The 27114-nt window shown below is 43.1% G+C and overlaps 2 protein-coding genes across 2 annotated transcripts in view; one reads left to right on the forward strand and one right to left on the reverse strand.

The window, feature by feature from the left end:
• The window catches only part of LOC309551481 (vomeronasal type-2 receptor 26-like), a gene marked incomplete at both ends in the record, with an annotated part of 1345010 nt that overhangs the window by 280349 nt on the left and 1037547 nt on the right, over nt 1–27114 (reverse strand). The gene's annotated exons all lie outside the window — the stretch shown is intronic.
• The window catches only part of LOC309568960 (vomeronasal type-2 receptor 26-like), a gene marked incomplete at both ends in the record, with an annotated part of 48202 nt that continues 47682 nt past the window's right edge, over nt 26595–27114 (forward strand). The window contains one exon of the mRNA XM_082274725.1: nt 26595–26771. Within this exon, the coding sequence (XP_082130851.1) occupies nt 26595–26771 (177 nt within the window). The remainder of the gene's footprint in view (nt 26772–27114) is intronic.

A 27114-nucleotide genomic window follows, 5' to 3' on the forward strand; every position in this document is an offset into this window, starting at 1 on the left:
GGACCCTTGGTGTTGTACGTGGCTGGGTGGAGGAAGAGACCTTCAATGATGTCAGTGAGGACAAGGAACGGGACATGGCTAGCTTGGTATCCAAACTTGTGCAAATGGGGAGTTTGCGGTTGTGCAAATGGACGGACTGACTGACTGACTGTTAAACGGGGAGTTTGGTCTGTCAGAGTTTGGTCTGTCACTGTGAAGTGGGCGTAACCCTTACACTACTTGATCGATACAACATCATACCTGATCGTATTCACACACTGGATGTTTTAAAGCACGTTATTCCAAACAATTTAGGAATGTTAGGTGATATATGCCCTTTATGGATTAAAACCTGACTCTGCGTCAACTACGTAATTTTCCATGGGAGTTTTGCCATGGATCCCCCTCCGGAATGCCACAGTCCAGGTGTTAGTCCCCTTGAAACAACTTTTCCATCACTATTGTGGCCAGAAAGAGTCCCTGTGGGTTTTAAAATTCGCCTGCCTATTGAACTCTATGGCGGTTTGCCCGGTTCGCGAACACTTGCCGATGTTCGCGTTCGCCGTTCACGAACGGCAAATTTTAGGTTCGCGACATCACTACTGAGAATGTGGAGACCGCTGGCGTGTGCAGGGTAAACAGGAGACTATAAGGGGATCCAAGAGACAAGCCGAGGTCAGGACAGGCAGCAGACAAACGTAGATGGAGAAACAAAGCCGGGTCGGTACACAGGACATCAGATACAATAGCCAAGGGATACACGGATGGGAGCTCAGAGAACAGCGAAGTTGCTCAAGCAAGGAACAGTGCACTGAGCATGTGTATATATAGGGAAGCAAACAGGGAGGTGACCCAGGAAGTAATTGACAGGAACAGGATATAACCCACAGTGGAGCAGGCGACGCCCTTAGGAAATAGAGAAGCCCAAACCCCACAAGTGAAGGGAGGCAAAACAGAAGCACTGCAGCAAGGAGGTAAGAATATACAGACAAAACAATAGGCTAACTTGTGACACAATGATTTGTCTCCGGCCGCTCTCCGTAGTTGTAGTCTTGCTGCTCTTTGCCTGGACTCGGAGCTGTCAGTGAGTTCGGTCGGTCGGTGTGCGGATTGTGTGTGTGGCCAGTCATGGCCTCTAGCGGCTCTTTCCAGATCCCCCGGCGCCTGCCTCTTCTCCTGACCCATGACGGGGTGCTCCTGCCCGGCTCCAGCATGCGGGTGAGTGTAGACTCTCCGGCAGGGCCGGAGTGAGACTCATTTTCAGCCCTGGAGTTTCATGCCTTAGACCGGCCCACTTTAGTTCATGACTGACTATATTAAAATAATGTAATTAAAACCTCAGAATATAAGTTTGCAATGGCTGCGGACATGGTACAGGAGAATGCGGGGCTGCGGGCATGGTACAGGAGAATGCGGGGCTGTGGGCATTGTACAGGAGAATGCGGGGCTGCGGACATGGTGCAGGGGAATGCGGGGCTGCGGACATGGTACAGGAGAATGCGGGGCTGCGGACATGGTACAGGAGAATGCGGGGCTACGCACATGGTACAGGAGAATGCGGGGCTGCGGGCATGGTACAGGAGAATGCGGGGCTGCGGACATGGTACAGGAGAATGCGGGGCTACGCACATGGTACAGGAGAATGCGGGGCTGCGGACATGGTACAGGGAATGCGGGGCTGCGGACATGGTACAGGAGAATGCGGGGCTGCGGACATGGTACAGGAGAATGCGGGGCTGCGGACATGGTACAGGGGAATGCGGGGCTGCGGACATGGTACAGGGGAATGCGGGGCTGCGGACAGGACATGATACAGGGGAATGCGGGGCTGCGGACATGGTACAGGGGAATGTGGGGCTGCGGACATGCTACAGGGGAATGCGGGGCTGCGGACATGGTAAAGGGGAATGCAGGGCTGTGGACATGGTACAGGAGAATGCAGGGCTGCGGACATGGTACAGGAGAATGCAGGGCTGTGGGCATACTACAGGAGATGCAGTGCTGCGGGCATGGTACAGGAGTACCATGCCTGCAGCACTGCATCTCTTGTAGTATGCCTGCAGCCCCGCATAATGGCAGGCAGTGCGGCAGTGGAGGAGTCTCACTTACCTGTTCCTGATATGTGCTGGGGAGGCGGGAGGCGGAGTTCCGATCAGTTGCCTTAGATTTAAAAATGGCGCCACCCGGCGCCAGCACGTCATTGCGCATTCGCCGCCGCTTGGGAAAGCTCGAATACGTTCGGCTATTCCCAGGAATAGCTGAACGTGTACGGCTTTTACCGAGCACGGCACATGCGCAGTGACATGTTGGCGCCGGGTGGCGCCATTTTTAAATCTAAGGCAACTGATCGGAACTCCGCCTCCCGCTTTCCCAGCACATACGAATTCAGAACGGCCCGCACACCGCACCATTATCGGGGGTGACCCCCAACACCCGGGACCCGGCCTCCGACACCGAGAAGCTCCCCCATCCTACACAGGTCAGACTTACTTCTGGGGCCCCTGACATGGTGCCCACCCCCAGTCCCAACGGCTGTCCGTGCGGCACATGCGCAGTAGCACATTTCCACTGACACAGGGAATGTGGACGCAGGGACACTTGGCTTTTATTAATATAGATTATAGAAAGCTCAGATGACAACTTCTGTTTGTTGCTCTCTAAAAAAACATAAAAATTTTTCTAAGGTTTTCTTCAATTTATTTAGATATTAAGAATTACACATTATTTATACAGACGGTTTTCTTTCTTCCTAGATTAGTTATGGAGCCAGAGACACTTTACTGAGTGATAGAAAGATGTATCCAAACTTTTTCCGGACAGTTCCGGATGATGAGATGCAATATGTGGCCATAGCAAAGTTACTGGAAAGGATGAAGTGGAACTGGGTCGGGATCCTTACATCTAATGATGAATACGGAAAGAGGGAGATCCGACAACTCAGCAAACATTTATCTAATCATGGAATTTGTATTGAATTCAAGATTCTGGTGTATTCAAATAATTGTGATAAAATTCCTCCACAGCTGAAAACCTCAACTACGGAAGTTCTTATTATTTGTGGCTCAATTAGTCTGATTTATTACAGATTTTTGTTGAATAATGTCCCTTATCACAGGGAGAAAACATTTATTATACCAGATTCTTGGTCAATGAGTGCAATATTTTTTTTTCATTTCAATAACTGCAGCTTGGTGTTCTCATACCCCTATTTCCGCATAACAAGATTGCTGGAATATTTTAATAGTTTTAACCTATTCAGCCACTTAAATGACCCCCTGATAGAGGATATTCTCATATCTGAATATGGATGCTTTTCAAAAAACCAAATGAAAAATCTCCTTATTCCAATCACACGTACCATTCCTGTTAGGGACTGCAATTTGGAGACACTTCCATTTGGTTTATATTTTGCTAATGATAAAACATCCTATAGAGTGTTTATCTCAGTCTACATTTTGGCTCAAGCATTACATGACATGGATTTCTCTTTTAAAATAAATAGCAAAAAATCGGAAATAAATCCACACACAATAAAGTATAAGGTGAGAGGGTTCAATGAAAGTTTACTCGTATCTTCTTATACTCGGTCAGTTTAGTATTGGAAAACAATGTGCCCAGACACTTCTTTCCACCACGAACATCACCCCCAATTTAGGTTCATGTTTAGTTTAGAGGTGTTTAACCCTTTCACTGTTGGAGCTTTTTATTTTATTTTTTCATGTTTTAAAAATAATTTTAGGCCTAAAGATTATGTAAAACCCCCAAACAGTATATTTTATGAAAGCAGAGACCCTGGAGGAACAATGCTTGCTGTATCATGTTTTTCTGTCACATGATACTGGTGCAATTGTTTACCAAATACAATCTTTTGTTTTTAGTAAAAGATGCAATATTTAGTTAATTTTAGGGCATTCATATGTAATAGATTACCCACTGATTTGATAAAATATAAAAGATGAGGTTGCACTGAGTACATAGATACCCAGTATGTCAAGCCTTAAAATTTCTTGCACATTTGAAATGATGACATCATTTAGGACCTTAATCTTTCCATAGGTAATACTTTGAAGGCTAAATTCACCTTTTGGAACACGTTACATGTCACATCCGTATTACGTGTGTAACATGTTCCAGAACATGTTCCCTCACCCCTCCCCCCCCACACCAGTGGGTAGGGTTTCCCCCCTGCAACCATTGCCATATTTAAAATCAGCTCAGGCTCCATCCAAATCTGTGAATGGATAAACTACCTGTTTACTAAAGTCCTATCTGCCATCATAGAATTGTAGTATCAATGGACTGTGATTGTGCTGATCAGTGCACTCGTAGTCCATTCACAAGTCCTCTGGCTTTCTAACAAAAAGCCTGTACAGATGTATGGACAGAAAGCTGAAGGACTTGTCTGCAGGAGCCTGACATTGCACCCACAATCCACTCATACCAGATAACTTCTTCCCACTCCAGCATGCGTGCTTATATAGAACATATGTAGCACAATTAAATCTTTTGTGTGCAGGTGCCCCTCCAACCACTTGACCTCCAGAAGATTTACTCCTTCATGACCAGGCCATTTTGTTGCTTTTTGACACTGCGTTATTTTAACTGCAAATTGCGCAATCATGCAACTCTGTACCCAAATTACATTTATATCATGTTTTACGGACAAATAGAGCTTATTTTTGGTGGTCTTTGAATATTTTTCCCTGTTTATTTTGTTGGTAAAAAATCCCAATAAGCGTATATTGATTGGTTTATGCAAAAGTTATAAAAATGATGGTATATATATATATATATATATATATATATATATATATATACTGGAATTTTTAATTTTCTTTATACTAGGAATGGCGGCGATCAGTGACTTATAGCGGACCTGTGATAGCATGGTGGGCAGTCTGACACTAATTGACAATTTTTGGGAACCTGTGACACTAATACTGTGATCAGTGCTAAAAATATACTCTGTCTTTCTTTTCTAGGAATTTTATTGGGATTTACAAATAGATAAAATAAAACAACATGACATGTGTAACTAAGTACATGGCTTCCAATATTGAGTAGGAACATTGCATGAAATCGGTAACTTATCGTGTCTTAAGTCTTGTTTCTATCCATGTCATAGGCAAAGAATGTAGCTGACTTAGAGGAGTAAGGGGACACAGAGAATTATACACAAGTTGTACATTAACAATATCTACGAGTAACTTGGAGTTCTTCCTAATTAGCCATGTCTTATTATGGGAGTAGCTTGCTATTACCGTATCCCAAGGCAGTGTTCGATAAGTAGATGGCTATATGAGGTTTAGAAGCTAAATAGCTATGAAAATAATAGGGGAGAGGGTTAGGGGGGAATGTGAAGAGATATGGAGAAGGTAAAGGGTGTGTAAGAGAGGTCCAGAGACTGTAGGGTAGGGGATGAGCATTAGGGATGATCGAAATTTTCAAAAGTATGGTTCGGCCAGAACATCCGAACTTCCCGAAAGTTCGGCCCGGATTTCAGAACCCCATTGAAAGCAATGGGACCCGAACTTCGGTAATCAAAAAACACCATTTTGAAGCCCTAAAACCCAATAAATGCCCCTATAAAGTGCCTAGGGTTCTGGGTCATACCCCAGGGACTATTAATCACACAAAAAAAAGTTCTTAAAAATTGTCATTTTTGATAGAGAGCCAATTATTGAAAGAAAAAAATTAAAAAAAAAATTCTTTGGATTAAGTATCTGGGGGGTCTAAAAAGTGTACCTGTGAAGTTTCAGCTCTGTAGCATGTCTAGAACCATAAAAAAAAAAGATTGTTTGTATTAGGTCACTTATAGAACAGGATAGTGGCTTCTCTCTTTTCACACCTTGCCGGTTTAGTAGCTAGCGTTTTTTTGGGCATTTTTTTGGGTCTTTTGAGGCAGGCAAAACATCTGAACTTGTGTATATGGGTATATATACACACATACTTATATGTATATATACACCTAGACATATATCGGTGTGATAGTAGCAGAAATATATGCTTGCGCTAATGAAATCATTTATACTAATATCACACCTATATATGTCTAAGTGTAAAATACATATAAGTATGTGTGTATATATACCACTATACACAAGTTCAGATGTTTTGCCTGCCTCCAAAAATCCCAAAAAAATGCCTGCAACAACACACCTGGGCGTTTTTTTTTTTTTTTTGACGCTAGCGTTTTTTTGGGCATTTTCTTGGGTTCTTTGGAGGCAGGCAAAACATCTGAACTTGTGTATAGTGGTATATATACACACATACTTATATGTATTTTACACATACACATATATAGGTGTAATAGGAGCGTAACTATATTGGTGTTAATTATTTCATTAGCGCAAGTAGTGTTTTCTGCTCCTTTCACACCTATATATGTGCAGGTGTATATATACATACATGGGTGTGTATATATACCCCCTATACACATGTTCAGATGTCATGCCTGACTCCAAACATGTGCTCAAAAAATCCCTATTGACGCCTGCAGCCAAAAAGCAAGCTGACAGGGGCGAAGCCATATTACTGCAGCGAAAGTGACTTCAGAGAAACAAACTTTTCTCTATAGCGGTCACCCTGATATGGAAGGGTTTGGTCACCCTGCCATAGCAGTCAGTTCACCCTACATTACATTACGGTCACCCTGACAATTCACACTTTCCCTACAGAAACAAAATTTTTGCATCTAACTAAAGTGTAAAAGAGGACCCTAACTACACTAGATATCCCTTTCCTCACACTAATAAATGCTAAATGACACCTTTAAAGTAAAATTAACAGAACTGCTTCCACTCTCTTCCATGTCCCTGTATAACAATGCTAGGAATTTTAGCGGGGGCTATCTTATATACTGGGGGGCGTATTCACTAATGATTGGACTATGGACCCCCTAGTCACTCCAATCAGATTCCTAGCATTCTCCTGCCCCCTCAATTGGCCTTTGCTAATGGTTCTGGTCCAATCACAGGCTTTTAAAGCCCATTTCCTGGCCCATTGCATTTTGGTCGGTTCTGGTTGCCGAATTCCAAACTTTTTCAACAAAAAGTTCTAAATTCGGCCGAACCTCAAAAAGTCAATGTTCGGATCGAACCGATGGTCGACCCGAACCGTTCGATCATCCCTAATGAGCATGTTAAGCTAGACAAGCTAAGGCATGTTTACATATAGAAGGGGGAGGACAGAGTGCCAAATCGTTTCCATCTGCTTTGCGGTCCAGACAGGTCATGAGTTTGAGTTGTTGGTGGTTGGGTGTCCCGGTGTTGTTTGTGATGTAGTAGTTTTCAGAGAATCTTGGAAATGGATCCAACATGCCCATGTACGGGTAAATTTAGATGGGTTATCGCGAGCGACACTTATCAGTTCTTCCATTTCGGCTATTTGTCTGACATGGTAGTACCAATCATGTATTGTAGGGGGAGTGGTGGTGCCCCATTAAGTGGGGATACATCATCTGGCCACGTTGACTAAACAGAGAGCTAACAATTTGTAGTAAATTGATTTTGGGGGAGGGGTATGATGAAGCAAGTACTGAGCTGGAGTTAAGTCAAGTGTAAAAGTGGTTATCTTGGATAGATCATCATGCTTCGGTCCAGAATGCCTGCAGTTCTGACCAGGACCATCAGATGTATAGTAAAGTACAGGGTTCTGATCCGCATCTCAAACATAAGGAGAATGTCAAGCTTGAAACTTTGTGGAGAGGCATGGGCGTTCTATATCATCCTGAGAGTATTTTATATCCTAACTCCTGTACTCTGACATTCACTGATCCCTTGAGTGTATGAGTGAGAATGCTATCCCACTCACCAATAGTGAGATTATGTCTAGCTGTCTTTCCCAGGTCTAGAACATTTTGTTGGCTTTAGAACAAATAGCTTCAAATCATGTGTGCAGATGATACCAGTCAGGGGGAGTTCTTGGGTGGTTAAAAAAGTGTCTTAGTTGGCCCGAAGTCCAGAAAGGGAAGGTGTAGTTACTCTTGGCCTGTAGTGCCTCAAAGGATAGAAAAGAGCCCCTGTGGAAAAAGTGTTCTGCGGAAACCTGTTTATAAAGGCCAAATGTCCCTTAGGAAATGGTTGGACATACCTGGAGAGAAGTATGGGTTATGTCGAAGAGTGGTAGGCGGGCCTGGGTGAGAAGAGAGATTGTATGGTTAACAAGCTGCTTGCAAGCATTCCAAAGAAGGCCCTACCATCAAGTGGTCTTTGTATTCTGTAAGTGTATGTTTTATGGGTAACCAAGGAATCATTTGTATTGGTATCACAGAGTTCGGCAGCACTCGCTGAACCCATGTTTTAGCCTTTGGATGGGAGTACCAGTCTAAAATCCTTGCTAAATGGCATGCCATGTAATATTTGTGGATTTCGGGCAGTCCTATGTCCCCCTTCATTTTTGGGAGAGTAAGCGTGTCACAGAGTCTGGGGCATTACACCCCCAGATGAAAAGAGTGCAAGCTCTGAGATACGATGTGAAAAAAGCTTTAGGTAAGTGGATAGGTACCATTTGTACCAAATATAGGAGGCAGGGGAGTACATTCATTTTTATAATGACAGACCTTTCAAACCAAGAGAAGAGTCATTTATGCCATTTCTGTAGATCATCTTCAATGTTCCTTAGTATGGAGAAGTAATTTTAATGTATAAAGGTCAGATAAGGATTTTGGGAGCTGAATCCCAAAGAAGGTGATCGACTGCTTTTGCCATATAAAGGGTCATTAAGATTTATAGGAGGTCACTTTGTGAGTTGCCAGTGTTACATTGGGGGCAAAAGATTTTTAAAAAATTGATCTGTAAGAGAGAGAGAGTGTTATAATGTGCAAAGTCCTTCAGTAAGTTAGGGATAGTGGATTGGGACTTAGACAAGAACAGCAGAATGCCATCCGTGAATGTTGCTATTTTATAATTGCGTCCCTCGACCTCAGTGCCATTAATGTTGTAATTAGGTTTGAGAAGTAAGTAGTTCAGACTGGAGTGGTGATTTTGCGGGGTAGAGAAAAAAGTGTAGTGGTGAGTGTTGGAATAAAGAGTACGCCATGTATCATGGATAGGGTTGAGGGACCCCGAACTGTATTGTTCGGGTTCGTACCGGACTTTTGGGTATTCGGTACCCGGACCCGAACTAGAACATTTCACTGTGTGTTCGGGTACTGTCCGTTTTTCGGTAACGTTATTTGATGTTTTGGCGCGGTTTTAATGGCGTGCTTTCAACAGGTACAAGGCAGCCAATCAGCAAGCGTTTAACTAGTGTGCCCTAGAAGCCATCACAGCCATGCCTACTAATGGCATGGCTGTGATTGGCCAGTGCAGCATGTGACCCAGACTCTATATAAGCTGGAGTCACACAGCGCCGCGCATCACTCTACTATAACTATACCAGGGAGAGGTTCCTGACTGTTGCTGCTGAGGGAGATATAAGAGTTTACTGTAGGTTCAGGCTGGAGATTGCTTTTATAGGAACAATCTGCTTTAATCATACAGCGATCTACATTGATTTGATTGTGTGGGGGTGCAGTGCACGATCTTTTTGCCCGGAGGGAGAGATAGGAATTTACTGTAGGGTCAGGCTGGAGATTGTTTTGAGGGAAATAATAGGAAGAATCTTCTTTAATCAGACAGCGATCTACATTGATTGTATAGTGTGGGGGTGCAGTGCACGATCTTTATGCCCTTACCTGAGCACAGTGAGGAGGAGGAGGGAGAAAAAAAAACTTTTATCAGTCTGTTAGGTGGGCGGCGTGTGGTGCTGCACAATTAATGCAAGCTCAGTGCATATGTGTCTGCTTAATCTGCATTTAAAAAAGAAAAAAAAAAGTTCCTTCATATTTAAGTTTGACATATAGTGTTTAGACAGACACTGCTTTTCTAAAATGCTCTTCAAAAAGCACCAATGGAAGGGGAAAATAATTATTTTTCAGTATTTAGGGAAGATAAATAATTTTTCAGTTTTTCATTCAAATGTTTTTTGTTTTTTTTATTCAATAGAATAGAACAACAACAGTATCCAACCTGTTAGGCGTGCGGTGTGTAGTGGCCATTTAATGCAAGCTGAGTGCATATGTGTCTGCTTAATCTGCATTTAAAAAAAGAAAAAAACTTTTCTCCTTCATATTTTACTGTGAGCGTTTAGACACTGCATTTCAAATCTGCTATTCAACAAGCATCAATTAAGGCGACAATTATTTATCAGCTTTTCATTCATTCCTTACAGTGAGATACACCCATTGCATACTGTTGTATTGCTCATTGCAATAAAAAGACCATTTAGGGGCAAAAAAAGTTGATTGTGGCCCTGTCCGCATATGTTACAGTGAGATACACCCATTGCATACTGTTGTATTGCACATTACAATAAAAAAAAAAAAAACATTTAGGGGCAAAAAAAGTTGTTTGCGGCCCTGTCCGCGTATGTTACAGTGACATACACCCATTGCATACTGTTGTATTCCGCTTTGTAATACAAACTCATTTAGGGGAAAAAAAACATAAATTGCGGCCCAGTCTGCATATTTTACTGTGAGATACACCCTTTCTATACTGTTTTTCTATTCCACTACTCAGTAAATACCCATTTAGGGAAAACATATTACATTGTGGCCTAGTCTGCATATTTTACTGTGAGATACACCCTTTGGATACTGTTGTTCTATTCCGCTATTCAATAAACACCCATTTAGGGAAAAAATATTACATTGTGGCCTAGTCTGCATATGTTACAGCGCAACAAGGCACACAGGTCTCGCATGGAGGTCCAGTTACTGGTGGTGAGGTGGTGCTGTTCCGCAAAGCGACTCATGCGTGCGTGCTGCAGCTTAAACTCTAGTATGACCTGCTGCTGCTCGCACAGTCTGGACAGCATGTGCAAGGTGGAGTTCCACCTTGTTGGCACGTTACATAAGAGGCGGTGAGCGGGAAGGCCAAAGTTACGGTGCAGCGCTGACAGACGAGCAGCAGCAGGGTGAGAACGCTGAAAGTGCGCACAGACAGCCCGCATTTTCTGCAGCAGCTCTGACATATCGGGGTAATTTTTAAGGAACCTCTGAACTACCAAATTCAGCACATGCACCAGGCAAGGGATGTGTGTCAAACCGGCTAGGTCCAGAGCTGCTACGAGATTTCGCCCATTATCGCACACCACCAGGCTGGGCTTGAGGCTTACTGGCACCAAGAACTCATCGGTCTGCTGTTCAATGCCCCTCCACAACTCCTGCGCAGTGTGTGGTTTTTCCCCCAAACAGGCACGTTTTAAAACTGCCTGTTGTCATTTACCCCTTGCTGTGCTGAAGTTTGTGGTGAAGGTGTTACTCTGACTGGATGAGGAGGCAGTAGAGGATGAGGAAGCGGAGTAGTTAGGAACAGGAGGCAAACTGAAGCGCACTGCAATCCTCGGTGGTGGAAGCCGCCACTGCATTTACCCAGTGTGCTGTTAGGGAGATATAACGTCCCTGACCATGCTTACTGGTCCACGTATCCGTAGTTAGCTGGACCTTGCCACAGATGGCATTGCGCAGTGCATACCTGATTTTGTCACCCACTTGGTTGTGCAGGGAAGGGATGGCTTGCCTGGAAAAGTAGTGGCGGCTGGGCACGACGTACTGTGGGACAGCCACCGCCATAAGGCTTTTAAAACTCTGCGTCTCCACCAGACAGAATGACAGTATTTCAAAGGCCAGGAATTTTGAAATGCTGGCATTCAGGGCCAGGGATCGCGGGTGGCTAGGGGGGTACTTCCTCTTTCGATCCAGTGTTTGGGAGATAGAAAGCTGAACGCTTCCACGGGACATTGTGGAGATGGTTGTTGGTGACCCAGGTGGTGGTGTTGCTGGTAGATCCTTTGTTTGCAGGGTGGCAGGTGCCGGTCTCACTACAGAGGTGGATGAAGAGGCCGAGACTGCAGCAGCAGAAGAGGAAGCAGGAGGAGCCAGAGACCTTTCTTGGTTTTTGAGGTGTCTACTCCACTGCAGCTCGTGCTTTGCACTTAGATGCCTGGTCATGCAGGTTGTGCTCAGGTTGAGAAGGTTTATGCCTCGCTTCAGGCTCTGATTGCACAGCGTGCAAACCACTCGTGTTCTGTCATCATCACATTGTCTGAAGAACTGCCATGCTAGGGAACTTTTTTGAGCTGGCTTTGGTGTGCTCGGTCCCTTGCTGCGTTGGGCAGTAGCAGGCGTAGTGTCTAGGGCATGGCCACTCCGCTTTTGCACCCTGCTCCCTCTTCTGCTGTGCTGGTGGCTCTGTGTGACCATCGCCTCTTCCTCCAAACTACTCAGGTCACCTGCATGACGTTCATTCCATGTGGGGTCCATGACCTCATCGTCCTCCACATCATCTTCCAAGCAGTCTTCACCCCTGCAACCCTTGTCGGTCTCCACAATTTGGAATTCTGCAGCAGTTGGCACCTGTGTTTCGTCATCATCCAAGACGTGCTGCGATGGTCCTCCCATGTACTCATGTTGAGACATAAGTGGTTGGGCATTGGTGCTCCCAATATCTTCCACTTCTGGGGCAGGGCTAGGTGGATGGCCCTGGGAAACCATGCTAACAGAGTCACCAAAAAGTAGAAGAGACTGCTGCATGACTTGGGGCTCAGACTGCTTGGCTGATTTGCAAGGGGGTGAGGTGAAAAATTGATGGACACCGGCTGCAGGTGCCAACTCGGACCTTTTAGCAGAAGACTGGGTGGGAGACAATGTGAAGGAACTGGAGGCACTGTCAGCAACCCAATCTACTATCGCCTGTACTTGTTCTGGCCTAAATAAATTTGTAGAGGCGCATTAGGCCCTGCCAAATACTGCTGTAAGGTTCTTTCGCCTACTCGCAGCTGAGAAAGGTGTTTCACTTGTGCGTGTAGCTGCCACAGATCGACCACGTCCTCTCCTTGCAACAGGAGCTCCACCAGCAGCAAGTGTGCACGTGCCAACACGTACTGAATGACGGGGCTGCCCCCTTCACCTTCTGGGTCTCCAAATTGGGCACATGGCCTGAGCTTGCCCTTTATGCCTTGGAGGTGCTAGCCTGCCCTGCAGCCAGTATATTATCTGAACATGTACAGTATTTAGCATGGCTGGGGGCGTTATCACAGACAAGCGCAGCCACCTGTCCAGAGCCAATGTGGACAAGCTCACGTTCATTAAAATGAACCAGGCATGGATCCCACAGGACTTGTCCATACCTTGTGCAAAATAGACATGTAAACCGGCCTTACCCAGCCATTGTTGTATTTGATCTTTCTAACTCTTTTGGGGTGTACCCAAATTTAAAAAGAAATAAAAACCAGTGTTGGCTACCTCGTCCTCCTCCACCGCCGCTTCGACCTACACCGCCACATCCACCGCCACCTCAACCTCCTACTCCGTATGGGCCTTGTCCTCCTCCTACATCATTCAAGCTGAATATTTTTTATTTTTCTGTTTTTTTTTCTGTTATTTTAAGTTATTTCCCTATCCACATTTGTTTGCAGAGCACTTGCCATGCTCTTAAGATTATTTTGCTGCCATTTGCAGCCCTCTAGCCCTTTCCATGTTTGTTTTAGAGCCATTTTAGTGATCAAAAGTTCAAGTCTCCATTGACTTCAATGGGGTTCGGGATCGGGACAAAGTTCTGGTTAAGTCCGGTTCACGAACCCGGACTTTTTTTTTCAAGTTCGGTTGAACCCGCCAAACCCGAACATCTAGGTGTTTGCTCAACTCTAATCATGGAGTAAAAGATCCTGTAGAAGATTTACCTTTCGTAAGGCTCTATATGGTAGTGATGATGTATCTGTGGATGTGTCAAAAATAAGTTGTAGTGTTCTGTTGAGATCTCCACCCAGTATTAGGATGCCTGAGTGAAAGGTGGTGAGCTGGTTTACTACTGAGTTAAGAAAGGAGACCTGTTTCTCATTTAGGCAGTACAAGTTTGTCAGTGTGACTGGTCTGTTGACAAAAAGGAACCTGCCCTTGTGATCTGTAAGAACATCTGTAATGGAAACAGGAGAGCATTTGGAGATGAGGATGGACACCCCCATGGTTTTTGCTAGACTGTTGGTGGTATGATGAACTACTGGAAAATGATGGTTAGTCAATTTTGGATCTTGGACTGAAAGTGAGTTTCTCAAAAAGTCGGCTGTCCCTACCACCAGCTGTCAGCTTGTTACTATTGGACCTTATACAGATGACTGTTTCTTGGGAAAAACTCAGGCTAGCAAGTACATCTTTGGGACCCTCTCAGTCATAGGGCGGGAATACCTACCTTTCCTATATACTGATCCTCCTTGTAAACATCCCCCCAACAGAGGACTATTCTACTTTGCAATTGGTTCTCTATATAGACATTCCAAGCATTGCTCCAACTTTTACAACTATGAATCAGATTTTTATCTGAGCTGCCTGGCCCTGTTAGAACTTACAAGAATAGATTACAAAAGAAAATAGGCCCCTGAAGAAGTGAAACATGTCAAGCTTAATTCACTGTATATTTTAACAGCAGCAGGTTCTTCTCCCCATCATCCTGATTAGTGATGAACACCCCCCGCTTCGGTTCGCACCAGAACAACGCAAACAGAGGAAAAGTTTTTTGAATAAACAAACCCCATTGAAGTCTATGGGAGTCAAACTTCGAAAATCAAACAGCCTCATTTTGAAGGCTTAAATGCAAGTTATTGCCCCAAAAAAATGGTATGGGGGTCCGGGTCCTGACCATGGGAACATGTAGCAATGACAAAAAAGTTTTTAAAAACAATTGTTTATAAAGGAGCAGTTATTTACTGATTTTCATGAGGCTTAAAGCGAAACTAAAAAAATGAAAAATTCCCTCAAATGTCGTGCCTGGGGGGTCCCCTGAATGTGCCTGTAAAGTAGTGCATCTCTACGGTGTATGTAGCCTGCTGCTGCAATACTGACATTTCTAAAGGAAAAAAATACGCAACTGACCAATAGATACTCAATGACCTGATATGATGGTGGTTATAGATGTATGCAAGTGACCAATTAAGAATACTTTCACTGATGTGATGTAATTGATAGCCCTATAGATGATGAGCTGTGGTGGTTATAGATGTAAGTAAGTGACTGATTAACAATACTCTCACTGATGTGATGTAATCGATAGCCCTATCGATGATGAGCTGTCGTGGTTATAGTATGTATGCAAGGGATCGATTAAGAATACTCTCACTGATGTGATGTAATCAATAGTCCTATAGATAACGAGCTGTCTTGGTTATAGTATGTACGCAAGTGACTGATTAACAATACTCTCACTGTTGTGATGTAGGGATGAGCTTCAATTTTGAGTCAAAGCTAACTATTGTTAATCGGTCATCCGATCATTCATCAAATGATGAACAAATTTGCTTCTTCGCTGAAAATTAGAGTTTCCCATAATGCACTGCACGTGTGCCATGCGTGCAGCACGTTATGTGATTCAAATGATCTCTGCCATGATTTGACTAAAGGCAGGCTGCCTTTAGCCAATCATGGCTCAGTAAACGCCCCACACTACATAAAGGCTGCCCGCACTGCCACAGTGTGTAGTGTTATTGAGAAAGAGGCACGCGTGTGAGGCAGAGAGAGAGTAGTTTTTTTTGGAGTTTTCAAGACAGGCCAGAGAGACATTCCTAGCAGTGTAGGGAAGGACAGGAATGTGTTTCAGGCAGGGAGAGATTTGTTTCTTTACATCAGATATCAGTGAGAGTATTGTTCATCGGTCAGTTGGGTACATGCTATAAGCAGCACAGATCATCCATCTATAGGATTATAGATTACATCAGATATCAGTGAGAGTATTGTTCATCGGTCACTTGCGTACATGCTTTAAACAGCATAGATCATCCGTCTATAGGATTATAGATTATATTGGATATCAGTGAGAGTATTGTTTATTGGTCACTTGCGTACATGATATAAGCAGCACAGATCAACTATAGGATTATAGATTACATCAGATATCAGTGAGAGTATTGTTCATCGGTCAGTTGGGTAGATGCTATAAGCAGCACAGATCATCCATCTTTAGGATTAAAGATTATATCAGATATCAGTGAGAGTATTGTTTATCGGTCACCTGCATACATGCTATAAGCAGCACAGATCATCCATCTATAGGATTTTAGATTACATCAGATATCAGTGAGAGTATTGTTTATCGGTCACTTGCATACATGCATTAAGCAGCACCGATCATCCATCTATAGGATTATAGATTACATCAGATATCAGTGAGACTTTTGTTCATCGGTCAGTTGGGTACATGCTATAAGCAGCACAGATCATCCATATTTAGGATTAAAGATTACATCAGATATCAGTGAGAGTATTGTTTATCGGTAACTTGCGTACATGCTGTAAGCAGCACAGATCATCCATCTATAGGATTATAGATTACATCAGATATCAGTGAGAGTATTGTTTATCGGTCACTTGCGTACATGCTATAAGCAGCACAGATCATCCATCTATAGGATTATAGATTACATCAGAAATCAGTGAGAGTATTGTTCATTGGTCACTGGCGTACATCTATAACCACCACAGCTCATCTATAGGGCTGTCGATTACATCATGTCAGGTCAATGAGTATCTATTGGTTAGTTGCGTATAACCTATATTGATCTGTATTAACATCATGTCCGAAAGCAGAGGCTGACGCTCACAGGCCATGAAAAGAGGGCAAGCAGCCTCTGTGTCCATTGTGAAAAGCGGTGGTCACAGTCGACATAGTACATCCTCTGCAGACGGGGTATGCCCGTCCATTATTTCCGGTTCTGCCTGGGCTATTCAGCCACAACATGTGGAAGAGTTGGTGGAGTGGATCAATAAGCCGTCCTCATCCTCCTCATCCTCTGACACCCATGTTCACAGTAGTTTGCCTCCCACCGCAGCTGCCAAAGTGGCCCCTTCCACAGGCTCCTTCTCTACAGCTACTCAGGGAAAACTGACTAAATCAGAAACTCTCCCTTCTTTTCCCCTTCTCCTCCATACAACAACCATCTGGAATTTTTAATAAAAATCCCTTTGTCTAAACATTTCTTAAAAAAAAAACCCTCTTATACCTAGGATCTTCTTTGGATCAATCGGATTGCACCGATTTTTCCAACCGATCGTTTTCATCCGTTTGTTTGTTTTTTTATTTTTATTTTATCTTTATTTTCCTTGCCACAACCGTCTGAGACGCCTGACCTGACCCTCTCTCCCCCCCCTGTCCAACCTAACCCTGGCATAACTTATGCCTCTTTTCTTCCTTGTTATTCAACTGCTGCTAATACTATACATGAATTGTGTAAATATATATTGAGGTGACCACATCGTAATTATGTGTTCCACCTCTTATGTTGTTGTTTTTTTTCTCTACCTTTTATTATCAATTTGCCATTAATATTGGTTATGTAATCCATTTTACTGGTGCCTCCTTCCCAGGACTTCATAACCTCCCGGCACAGAAAGCCCCGAATCCTTGGAGATCGGGGCATGCAGAACTGAGGGCTGGTGCTCGCACCTTCCTTGATCCCTTAGGGATCATTCGGTTTCTCCCTCTGTGTCGGCGGCCTATGTGGCACGTCCGCACGGTACCAAGGGATGCGCCTTTTCCTCCACGCAGGCGCACCTCGTACCGCCGTACGGACCATGTCACTCGGCATCACGCAGCGCACACTGCGCATGCGCGATAGCCTATTAAAGGCCGGGGAACGCTCCAAGGCATTCAGTCTCTCCCCAACCGAGGGGAGGAGAGGTGCCTGGAGTTCCTATGCTGCCGGATCGATGTAACACTTAAACAACAACCACAACTGTAAGTTTGCTTTGGAGGAGATTTCCTTTTTATCCCCTATCAAAGCATTAACGGCGAACTTAGCCGTTCTTTTTCTCAGAAAGTCACCCATTATCTCTGTACTAATTTATCACAATATACTGAACAAAAATGACTTTCTAAATACCACTATGCACAACTATCTTACAGATGGTTACAACCTCTGTGGAAACGTTGACATTTATATGAACCACATCGGACCCCTGGACCAAAACTCTAAGTCCAGAAAGTAAATACCACCAATTTATACTTATACTTTGGCATCCTTGATTTCTTGAATACCTACCAATTTATTTACTTACTCCATACAGCATACAGTTCCTGTAGCATCTGGAGAAACACTGGGAAGGCACAATCACAGAAAGTGGATATTGAACATGTATGTAAATAGTATACAAATCGTACAAATTCTACCAGAATTTTCTTGGTACATATATTATGTTACTGATTATACCATACTTTATTACTTATAGAATCGGTGATAAATCCTTGACAAAGGCCACAATTGGCCGAAACGCGTTGGTTCACCGGTCGGACACCTCTCTGAACCAGTCCCCGTCTTTTGACACAAGGAACAACAGAGCAGGATTGTCCAAAAAATCAAAGTCACTTATTTCTCATGTGTAAACGCACTCTTTATATCTTTCTCGTTCACCAGCACCCAAATGGGCCTTTACCCATTCACCCTGAAGTTTTGTAAATACTATATTGTTTAAATAAACTATTTATGTTACCTATTATCATTTATATCTCTTACTCCTGCCCTTAAAATCCCCAACCTGACCTGAGGCATCACAAACTACACACTCTACAGCTACTCCTTCAGTCAACCCACCATCATGCATGGAGGAGTCACCTGAACTATTCAATCTTAGTGTCAGTGACATGCTGCTGGAGGATGCGCAGCAATTTGAAAGCTATGATGTTGGTTCAAATCCGAGATCTTGAATGTTTATGTCCCCCACCCTGTTTTGATAGACTCCGACCATCCTTCCCATTTGCGTGGCAACCTTGCTCACTTAAACATTTGGGTGTACACCTCACTGCGAACATTTGTGATACCTCTGTGGCAAATTATGTTCCTCTTCTTAATAGGGTTAGAGCCGACCTGGGTAAGTGGAACCACTTGGCGACCTCTTGGCTTGGAAGGGTGAATGTGGTCAAGATGAACGTGCTGCCCAGGGCGCTCTTTTTGTTTCAAATGTTGCCTTTTAATGTTCTCAAAAATTTTGTGACACTCCTGTCCTCCCTAGTGATGTCTTACATCTGGCACCGATCACACCCCCGTATAGCTGGCAATATTTTGATGCATGCCAAATCCCATGGGGGTCTGGCAGTGCCAGATTGGGAGACATACTTACATGCATCTATTTTAACCTGGGTTCTGGATTGGAAATACCACTCAGGTTCAAAGTTGTGGGTACAGTTAGAATACGATCTTGCTGGGACTTCCTTGTAACGCCAAATCTGGACTCCACAATTTAGATCTTACTCCCCTGGAACATATCCATTGTCTATGTCTGTTTTCCACACTTGGGACATGTTGCACAGGCATTTCAAACTACCTTACAACTTGCCCCTGATGCCTCTCCTAGGCCACAATTATTTCATTCCGGGCCTGCATGATCTATCTTTTCAACATTGGCTGCCTCACTCTACGAATGCCCTACTACATCATGTCTCCTCCTCTCAGGGAATCTTTCCTGCATCCAACTTTCTGCATCATTCCACATCTTCATTTCGAGACCTCTGGCAATATAAGCAACTGAGTCAGTTCATCAAGAGCCTGCCACAACGTCTACGTACTTTTAATTCATTGAACCCGATTGAAAAACGGGAAAATTGATCAACCTCACAGAGACGCTCTGTCTAAACTTTATAAAGCGCTAATTGTCATGGAGCCATGCCAACAGCTGCTCTCTCTGCAACGCTGGGAAGCTGACCTTCAATCATCACTCACGGAACCCGTGACAAACTAAATACTTACTCTTTGTCACTCCTCTTAAACTCCTGCCAAAACAGCAGAGATGAACTACAAGCTTCTTATGAGGTGGCACTTCTACCCGGTGAGGTTGCATTGTATGTTTTCTTCCTCTTCCCCGCGTTCATTGCCCGATCATTTGCCCTTATTGGTCATCGGTGTTATCGCTAATAGAAACCATACAGGGCTTCCCTGTAGTTGTGGACCCGTGGACTGTTCTCTTTCATGGTACTAAGGACCTGCCCCATAGGTACTGGCGGTCAATCACACCCCACCTCCTCAATGAGACCAAGGCCCTCATTCCCCTATATTGGAAGCAGCAGGTTCCCCCACCCATCGCACTCTGGCTTCATTCTGTGGATCATGCGTACCACCTGGAGGACATGACCTACGATTACAGGGGTCGTGCCTTCCCAGGCAAATCAGATTTGGGCCTCCTTGCTTGCCTTCACCTACTCCGAGAAATATGTTGAGCTTTTGAATGTGCATTCCTAAACTGTGCTGATTTGTGATTTTGCAGGTCTTTGTTGCACCATGGGATCTTCCCCTTCTCTCCCCTCCCCTCACCACCCCTCCCCTAATTTCCCCCCTCCCCTTTTCCTCCTGTTCCTCGCCATCCACTCTTTTTCTTTCCTCCTCTTTCTCTCTCCTTGCTCTGTCGTCTGTTTTCTGTCCTCTCTGTGTCTGTGGGCCCTTTGCCCTTGGTTGTTCAGTACTATTTGTCGTGTTGCCTGACAGGTAGCCCCTCTGAAAAAATGGTATCGGGCTTGCATTATTCCATGGATTCAAGATACTGTACGGTTTACTTGCACGCCATGGGCTATGTGTGGATGTCCGCCTGTGCACATTTGGAATTCATGGCCCGTCTTTAATGGTTTTACCTGTCATGTTAATTGCCTCTTAATTGTTTTTTATTTCTGACAGTTTAATGTGTTTCAGATTTGTTAACTTTCCTCTAAAATTTTCTTCAAAAAAAAAGTATTAATCAAATTGTCCTCTGAAGAAGCAGTGCTCCCTAAGCGTTCAAGGGGCTACGCAATCAGTCAGGCTAAAAGATGCCATGCTGTGCTTCAGTTGGTCTGTCTAGGGTTTAGAAGTCACACCAGTGCAGAAATTCTGACAGCTCTGCAGGGGCAGGCCCAGAGATTGTTGACGCCAAGACAGCTTGAGCCAGGAATGGTTGTATGCGACAATGGCACCAACCTTCTCTCCGCCCTCCAACAGGGACACTTGAAACATGTTCCATGCTTGGCACATGTTCTGAATCTGGTGCTGCGTTTCTTGAGCAGATACCTGGGCTTTCAAGATCTTCTGAGGCAGGCCAGAAAATTCTGTTGCCATTCCTGCCATTTGTTCAATGCCAGTGCTCGCTTATCTGATATTCAACGGGAATTTAACCTGCCCACCAACCGCCTCATGTGTGACATGCCCACTAGGTGGAAGTCAACGTTGGCAATGCTGCAGAGGCTGCACACACAGCAGAGGGCCACCAATGAGTACCTGTGTGAGTATGGCACAAGGACAGGGTCAGGGGAGCTTGGCTTTTTTTAGCCACGCCAGTGGCTTTTGATTAAGGATGCATGAATCGTCCTGTCACCATTTGAGGAGGCCACAAGGATTGTGAGCCGGGACGATGCATGCATCAGTGACACTATCCCGCCAGTCTACCTGCTGGAGCACACTCATGGACAGGGCACTTGAGGCAGGAAGAAGAGGACTGCCTTTCCTCACAAGGCCCCCTTTATGCAGATGTCATTCCTGCAGGGACATAAAACACACAGGACAAAGTGGAGGAAGAGGGTTAGGATTTTGGCAGCATAGATGTAGAGGACAGCAGTGTTCAAGAGATGGTTTTGATTTCCCAGAAACCCCAGGAGTTGTACGTGGTTGGGGAGAGGTTGCTCCTGCTGACAATTTCATCCTTAGTGACCCAGAGGACTCAGAAGCTAATGCCTCCTCCAACTGTCTTTGCATGGGCTCTCTGATTCTGCAAAGACTGCAAAAGGACTCAATGATTCATGCTATCAAGGAGAGGGATATTTACTGGTTGGCAACCCTTCTTTATCCACGTTAAAAGGGTAAAGTTGCAGAGCTCATCCTGCCTTTTCAGAGAGAGCAGAGAATGAAACATCTTGAGGAGGCCTTGAAAAAAATGTGTGTACCGCCTTTCCAGACACTGGGAGGTCAACATTCTCTGGATGAGTTTCTGAGGCATCGTTCAACCAAAGGAGGAGCGGTGGAGAAGGCGGCCAGCTGACCGATGCCTTTAAACAGTTATTTTGTCCTCAGCAGCACCCAGGGCTGTAAGGTTTAAGCAATCATTGGCAGCGTCTCCATCATATGGTGCATGATGAGGCACAAGAGCAGACTTGGATACCTTTCCAGCTGAGCATCCACTGGCTCACTGGATCTTGAGGATGGAACACTGCCAAGAACTTGCTCAATATGCAATGGAGCTACTGGCCTGTCCTGCTTCCAGCGTGCTTTCTGAACGTACGTTCAGTGCTGCTGGAGGTTTTGTGTTGGACAAAAGAGTGCATCTGTCCACAGACTCTGTTGACCAGCTTACTTTTATCAAAATGAACCAGTCCTGGATCAACAAGAGCTATCAAGCTAATGATGCTGATTTAACTGATTGAATTTGCTAGGGGTCTGCCATCCCTTGCTGCCTATTCTATTCCTCTACCTTGATTCTGCTAGCTTCCAACAATGTTTTTGGTTTAGGTCTCTACCAACCCCTAAGGCCTATTTTTTCTGCACTTGTATGATGGATGCATACAATTTAAATGGTGTGTGTCATTTTTAACAGCAGACCCTGTCCCTGTGCCCTGCTAACTGTGAGTGGTTATGGTGTTCATATCCAAAATAAATGAATTAACTTGGGTGCAAGAAAAATTGCACCAGAACACACCCACATACTAGGATAAGGATTACAAATAAAATACAGGTGTGGGCTGGTCCACAGTCATCCAGACTAGATGGTCCTAACCACACCTAGTAAAAATAATGGACTTTAAAGGGTGTGAGTGGTTCAATAGCAATTGTTAGTAGCCAAGACAAAACATATTTAAAAAATCAATTTTATTGATATTGCATTAAAATATAATATAGTCAGAGAGTACATAAAAATATACAATCAAAAATAGAAATTTCTGGCCCATTGATGAAAGCGGCCTGTAAGTGGGTACAGCCAAGGGGTATTTCTCAAAAGAAAAGCATCTCAATCCTTTATAATTTGGCGAGCTTACATCTATATATATATATATATATATATATATATATATATATATGAGAAATAGTGCAATAATAGCGGCGACACCCATTGCATCATATCCTGTTTCAATCATGAATGACTCCGGAAGTAAAAAAAAAAACGACATATACAAAAGGGCAAGAGTGACGGTGTGGGCTTCCCTCCTGTCTCCGTGGAAGCCTATTGAGGAGAAACGCCGCGTCAGAAGTAGCAGGAGCCGCGCCGCCACTCTACACACCGCTGGTATTGTACTGCAGACAATCCGCGAATACCGATCGTTGCAGGCACTTTCTTTTCAAGATTGATGTAAGTGTATTTACCTTATACAATACATTTTACTTGGGGATAATGCACTATTTGTGGCCTTCCTTGCTTTTCTCTCATATGTGGAATTGCTATGGATGTTAAACCGAGTGCAAGTGCCAGGAGAAACCTTTCCATCACTTCAAGTACAGGGAGAAAGGAATAATTTAAAATGCTCTTCATTTCTTTACATCTGGTAAGAGGCTGCCTGTTTACTTGGTGAAGGGATTATTGATTCACCCCAAGTTTTTGAGGTGTCATCAGAGGTTTCTTGGAAACGATTATCATTTATAAGCCCTTTTTATCTTTCACTCTGATAAGAAGTACATTTAAGAGGTGGTGGGAAACTGTCACATCTTGGCGAAATCACTTCATCACCAGTTTATTTTCGTCACAATTTCTACACTACAATTCTCTTTGGAAAGAGATTGGATTTTGTTCAGCACTTGTTTTGGACATTAATATTTGTTGTATAGTTTTTTGTTCAGCACTTGTATGAACACCTACCACTTTTTGTTCAGCATTTGTATTCACTTGGATCCGCTAATTCATTTTGTTGTTGTAATTTAGGATTTATCCATTAGATGGCTCTGCTCAATGTATTATGTAATGCTGTATGGGATGGGTGACCATACAGATGCTGGGGACCCTGTGTAAATGAGGTTTGGGTAAGCAGTGCAATCAGCCCTGCAACATTCTGGGATGGATTTGTGACCAAACGAAGGACATTTAGGTAGGTTTAAATTGAATACTACTATTGTCTTTGGTCACTATTTGATCATGCGTGTTCAGTTTTCAGAACATAGTTCATTACTACAGGGCCCTTCTTCCTTTTTGTTTTCTTTCTTTTAGGAGGGTGATATGGTGGCAGATGGTGACTCACGGAGAGGGGAGTTATTAATTGACCTCCTCTTCATGGTCTGTGTCTGTATTTCATAATCCATTATATTCTAAGGTTTATGATCAACAGACAAAATAGGGTAATTATTTTTGATTTTCCCTATCCTAACATTTGGATCCTTCAAGCACTAATAATTAGTATGTGTTAATGAGTTTTGTGATAATAAGATATGTCCTATTGATAATTTCTTATATCCATCCTAGGTGATAAAATTCTGATCCATATTCACCCCTTATGGTTTACTGATATCCATGGTCCATAGCATTTATTTCAAATCCTAAATGTTCTTAAAGGGTTTTCTGGAATCCCAGAGATAGAATACTGCAAAAGGGATTATTGATTTTTCCATAATGGATCCAACAATTGTAAGCACTGATTCTTGTTTAAAATGCGATTGGAAAATAATTTTTGTATATTAGTTTGTTTTTCTTTTGAAATTTGGGATTGTTTCAGTATGTTATGCTAATTTTTGTATATATATCTTTCTTTAGCTTACGTGAGCACTTCTCCAAACCAATTCTCCTGAAGAAGCTATACATATAAAGCGAAACATGTTGAGAAATTGCTTGTGGTATTGTCTTAGTAAGATTGTAAATTGTTTTTAAATTCTAGTTTTTGAGATTTTAAAATAATTCTCATAATAAAATATTGTTCATTTTTCTAAATGGGTTTTTTGATTGATCTGGCCCCTTAAAAGCCCAAAAATGCTTGGTAATAACCTTTCATAATTACTTTAGGGTGTGGTGCACTTGTTCCTTCTTGGTACACTCATCTACACAAATATATTCTTAGTAAAGCCCATATTACACACAATACACTTGTTAGGCACACAGTTAACCCCTTGATTGTCCCTAGATGTTTACCCTTCCCAGCCAGTGTGACAGTGTATAGTATTGGCACTGATCACTGTATTAGTGTCACTGGTGATGTCAGTGTCAGTTTTTCAATTCTCACCCAGTGTCAGTTAAGGGTTGATTGCCTAAAACTGGAGAGTGCAAAATCTAATGCAGCTGTGCATGGCAGCCAATCAGCTTCTGACTTCAGCTTGTTCAATTAAGCTTTGAGAAAAACCTGATTCATTTTTATGCAGAGCTGCAATAGATTTTGCACTCTCCGGTTTTTGTAATACAACCCCTTAGTGTCAAGTTGCCAACTACACTATCACAGTCCCACTATAAGTCACTGATCACTGCCATTACTACTGTAGTATAAAAAAAAACAGTATTTATACCAATTTACACTTATCAGGTTTTTTTTTTTTTTATTTTACCAAAGACATGTAACATTTTGACCTCAATTTATAAAAAAAAAATTCTGATTAGTTAAATTTATTTTTATTGGATATGTTTTGTAGAGGAAATTAAAAATGTTATATTTTTTTCAAAATTATTGGTCTTTTTTTATTTAAATAATAAAAAATGAAAAGCCCAGTGGTGATCAAATACCACCAAAGGAAAGCTCTATTTGTGTGAAAAAAAAATGACATCAATTTAATTTGCATAGTGTTGCATGATTACACAATTACCAGTTAAAGTAGCACAATGCCAAATAGCAAAAAATGCCCTGGTCATGAATAGGGTAAAATCTTCCGGGGGTCAAGTGGTTGCCAGTTTAAAAAAGACACAGGTCCTTCCATTTCAACCTGTGTGTGTTTGTGTGTGTGTGTGTGATTATTATTCTCTAAAAGTTTCCATAGCCCCATATATTCTGCTTTCCGAGGAAGACATCTAAAATTTTTTGAAGTTATCAGCACTCTCGGCTTGTACCACTTCCTAAGGACATTTTTACTGCTCTAACAGTAAAGAACCCTTTTTCACAATCTGAGGTTAAGCCTCCTTTCTTCTAACCTCAAATCATGGCCGCGTGTCCTCTTCAGGGACCTTACAGTAAACAGTTTGTTGAAGTTACTGAAGTCACCTTCAATACATTTGTACATTGTAATCATGTCCTCTGTTAAGTGCCTCTTCTCCGGAGTGAATAACTCTATTCTATCAGTCCTCATAGCTGAGCTCCTGTGTCCTCCTTTTCAATTGTGTTGCCCTTTGCAGAACTCTTTATATTTCATTGAGATCTTTCCTGAGGATTGGTGACAAAAACTGAACTTTATATTCAACATAAGGCTGAGCCAGTGCATTGTAAAGGGGGAGAATTATTGATTTATCTCTGGAACGATCGCCCCAATAATTAATAGTCCCAATAACATGCATCTGATTATAAGCGCTCAGTAAACAGGTCATCACATCCCGATGGCATTCTCTAAATCAGATATAACTAGATAAACAATCAATAAATTATTAAACGTTCTATGCTTGTTACCTATAATCATTTCTGTCATTTTTTAAGCTTTCCCGCTATGTAAAGAAAGTCCGGTACAAGGATCCGAATGGCAGGGTCATGATTTTTAATGATAAAGGAGAACTGCCCAGCCCACTGGTAATTGTAAATTGGATTACAAGAACTAAAGGGAAAAATACGACCTATTGGGAGCACGTGGGCCACTTTGATGGGTCCCTTTCAGAGGGTCAGCAACTTACACTACAAACAGAGCTAATGTCTTGGAAAGGAGACAAGGTGAGTTACACTGGAGAAGCGGATTCACCGTTTTTACAAGAAACATATTAGTTTTGACTCTAAAGCCCATCTCCTGACAAAACCTAACCCCCTCCTCCCATCCTGTTCATTCCAACATCTTCCCTGACTAATTCCATGGTGATTAGATGAAGGTGGTAGCAATAGCTGTGTAGATATAAATGCTGGGATATGTTCTCATCACTCATTATAACTGAAGAATAGATGAACTACAAGACATCTTCTACATTACAGAACAAGTCCAGCTGAATGTGACTGACTGCTACTAGGTACCCCCCTCCTCATCACACAGACTGGGACATAGACATTAGGGATGTGCGAACGG

Source organism: Pelophylax lessonae (assembly GCF_965119305.1).
Source record: "Pelophylax lessonae genome assembly, chromosome: 1".
NCBI lineage: Eukaryota > Metazoa > Chordata > Amphibia > Anura > Ranidae > Pelophylax > Pelophylax lessonae.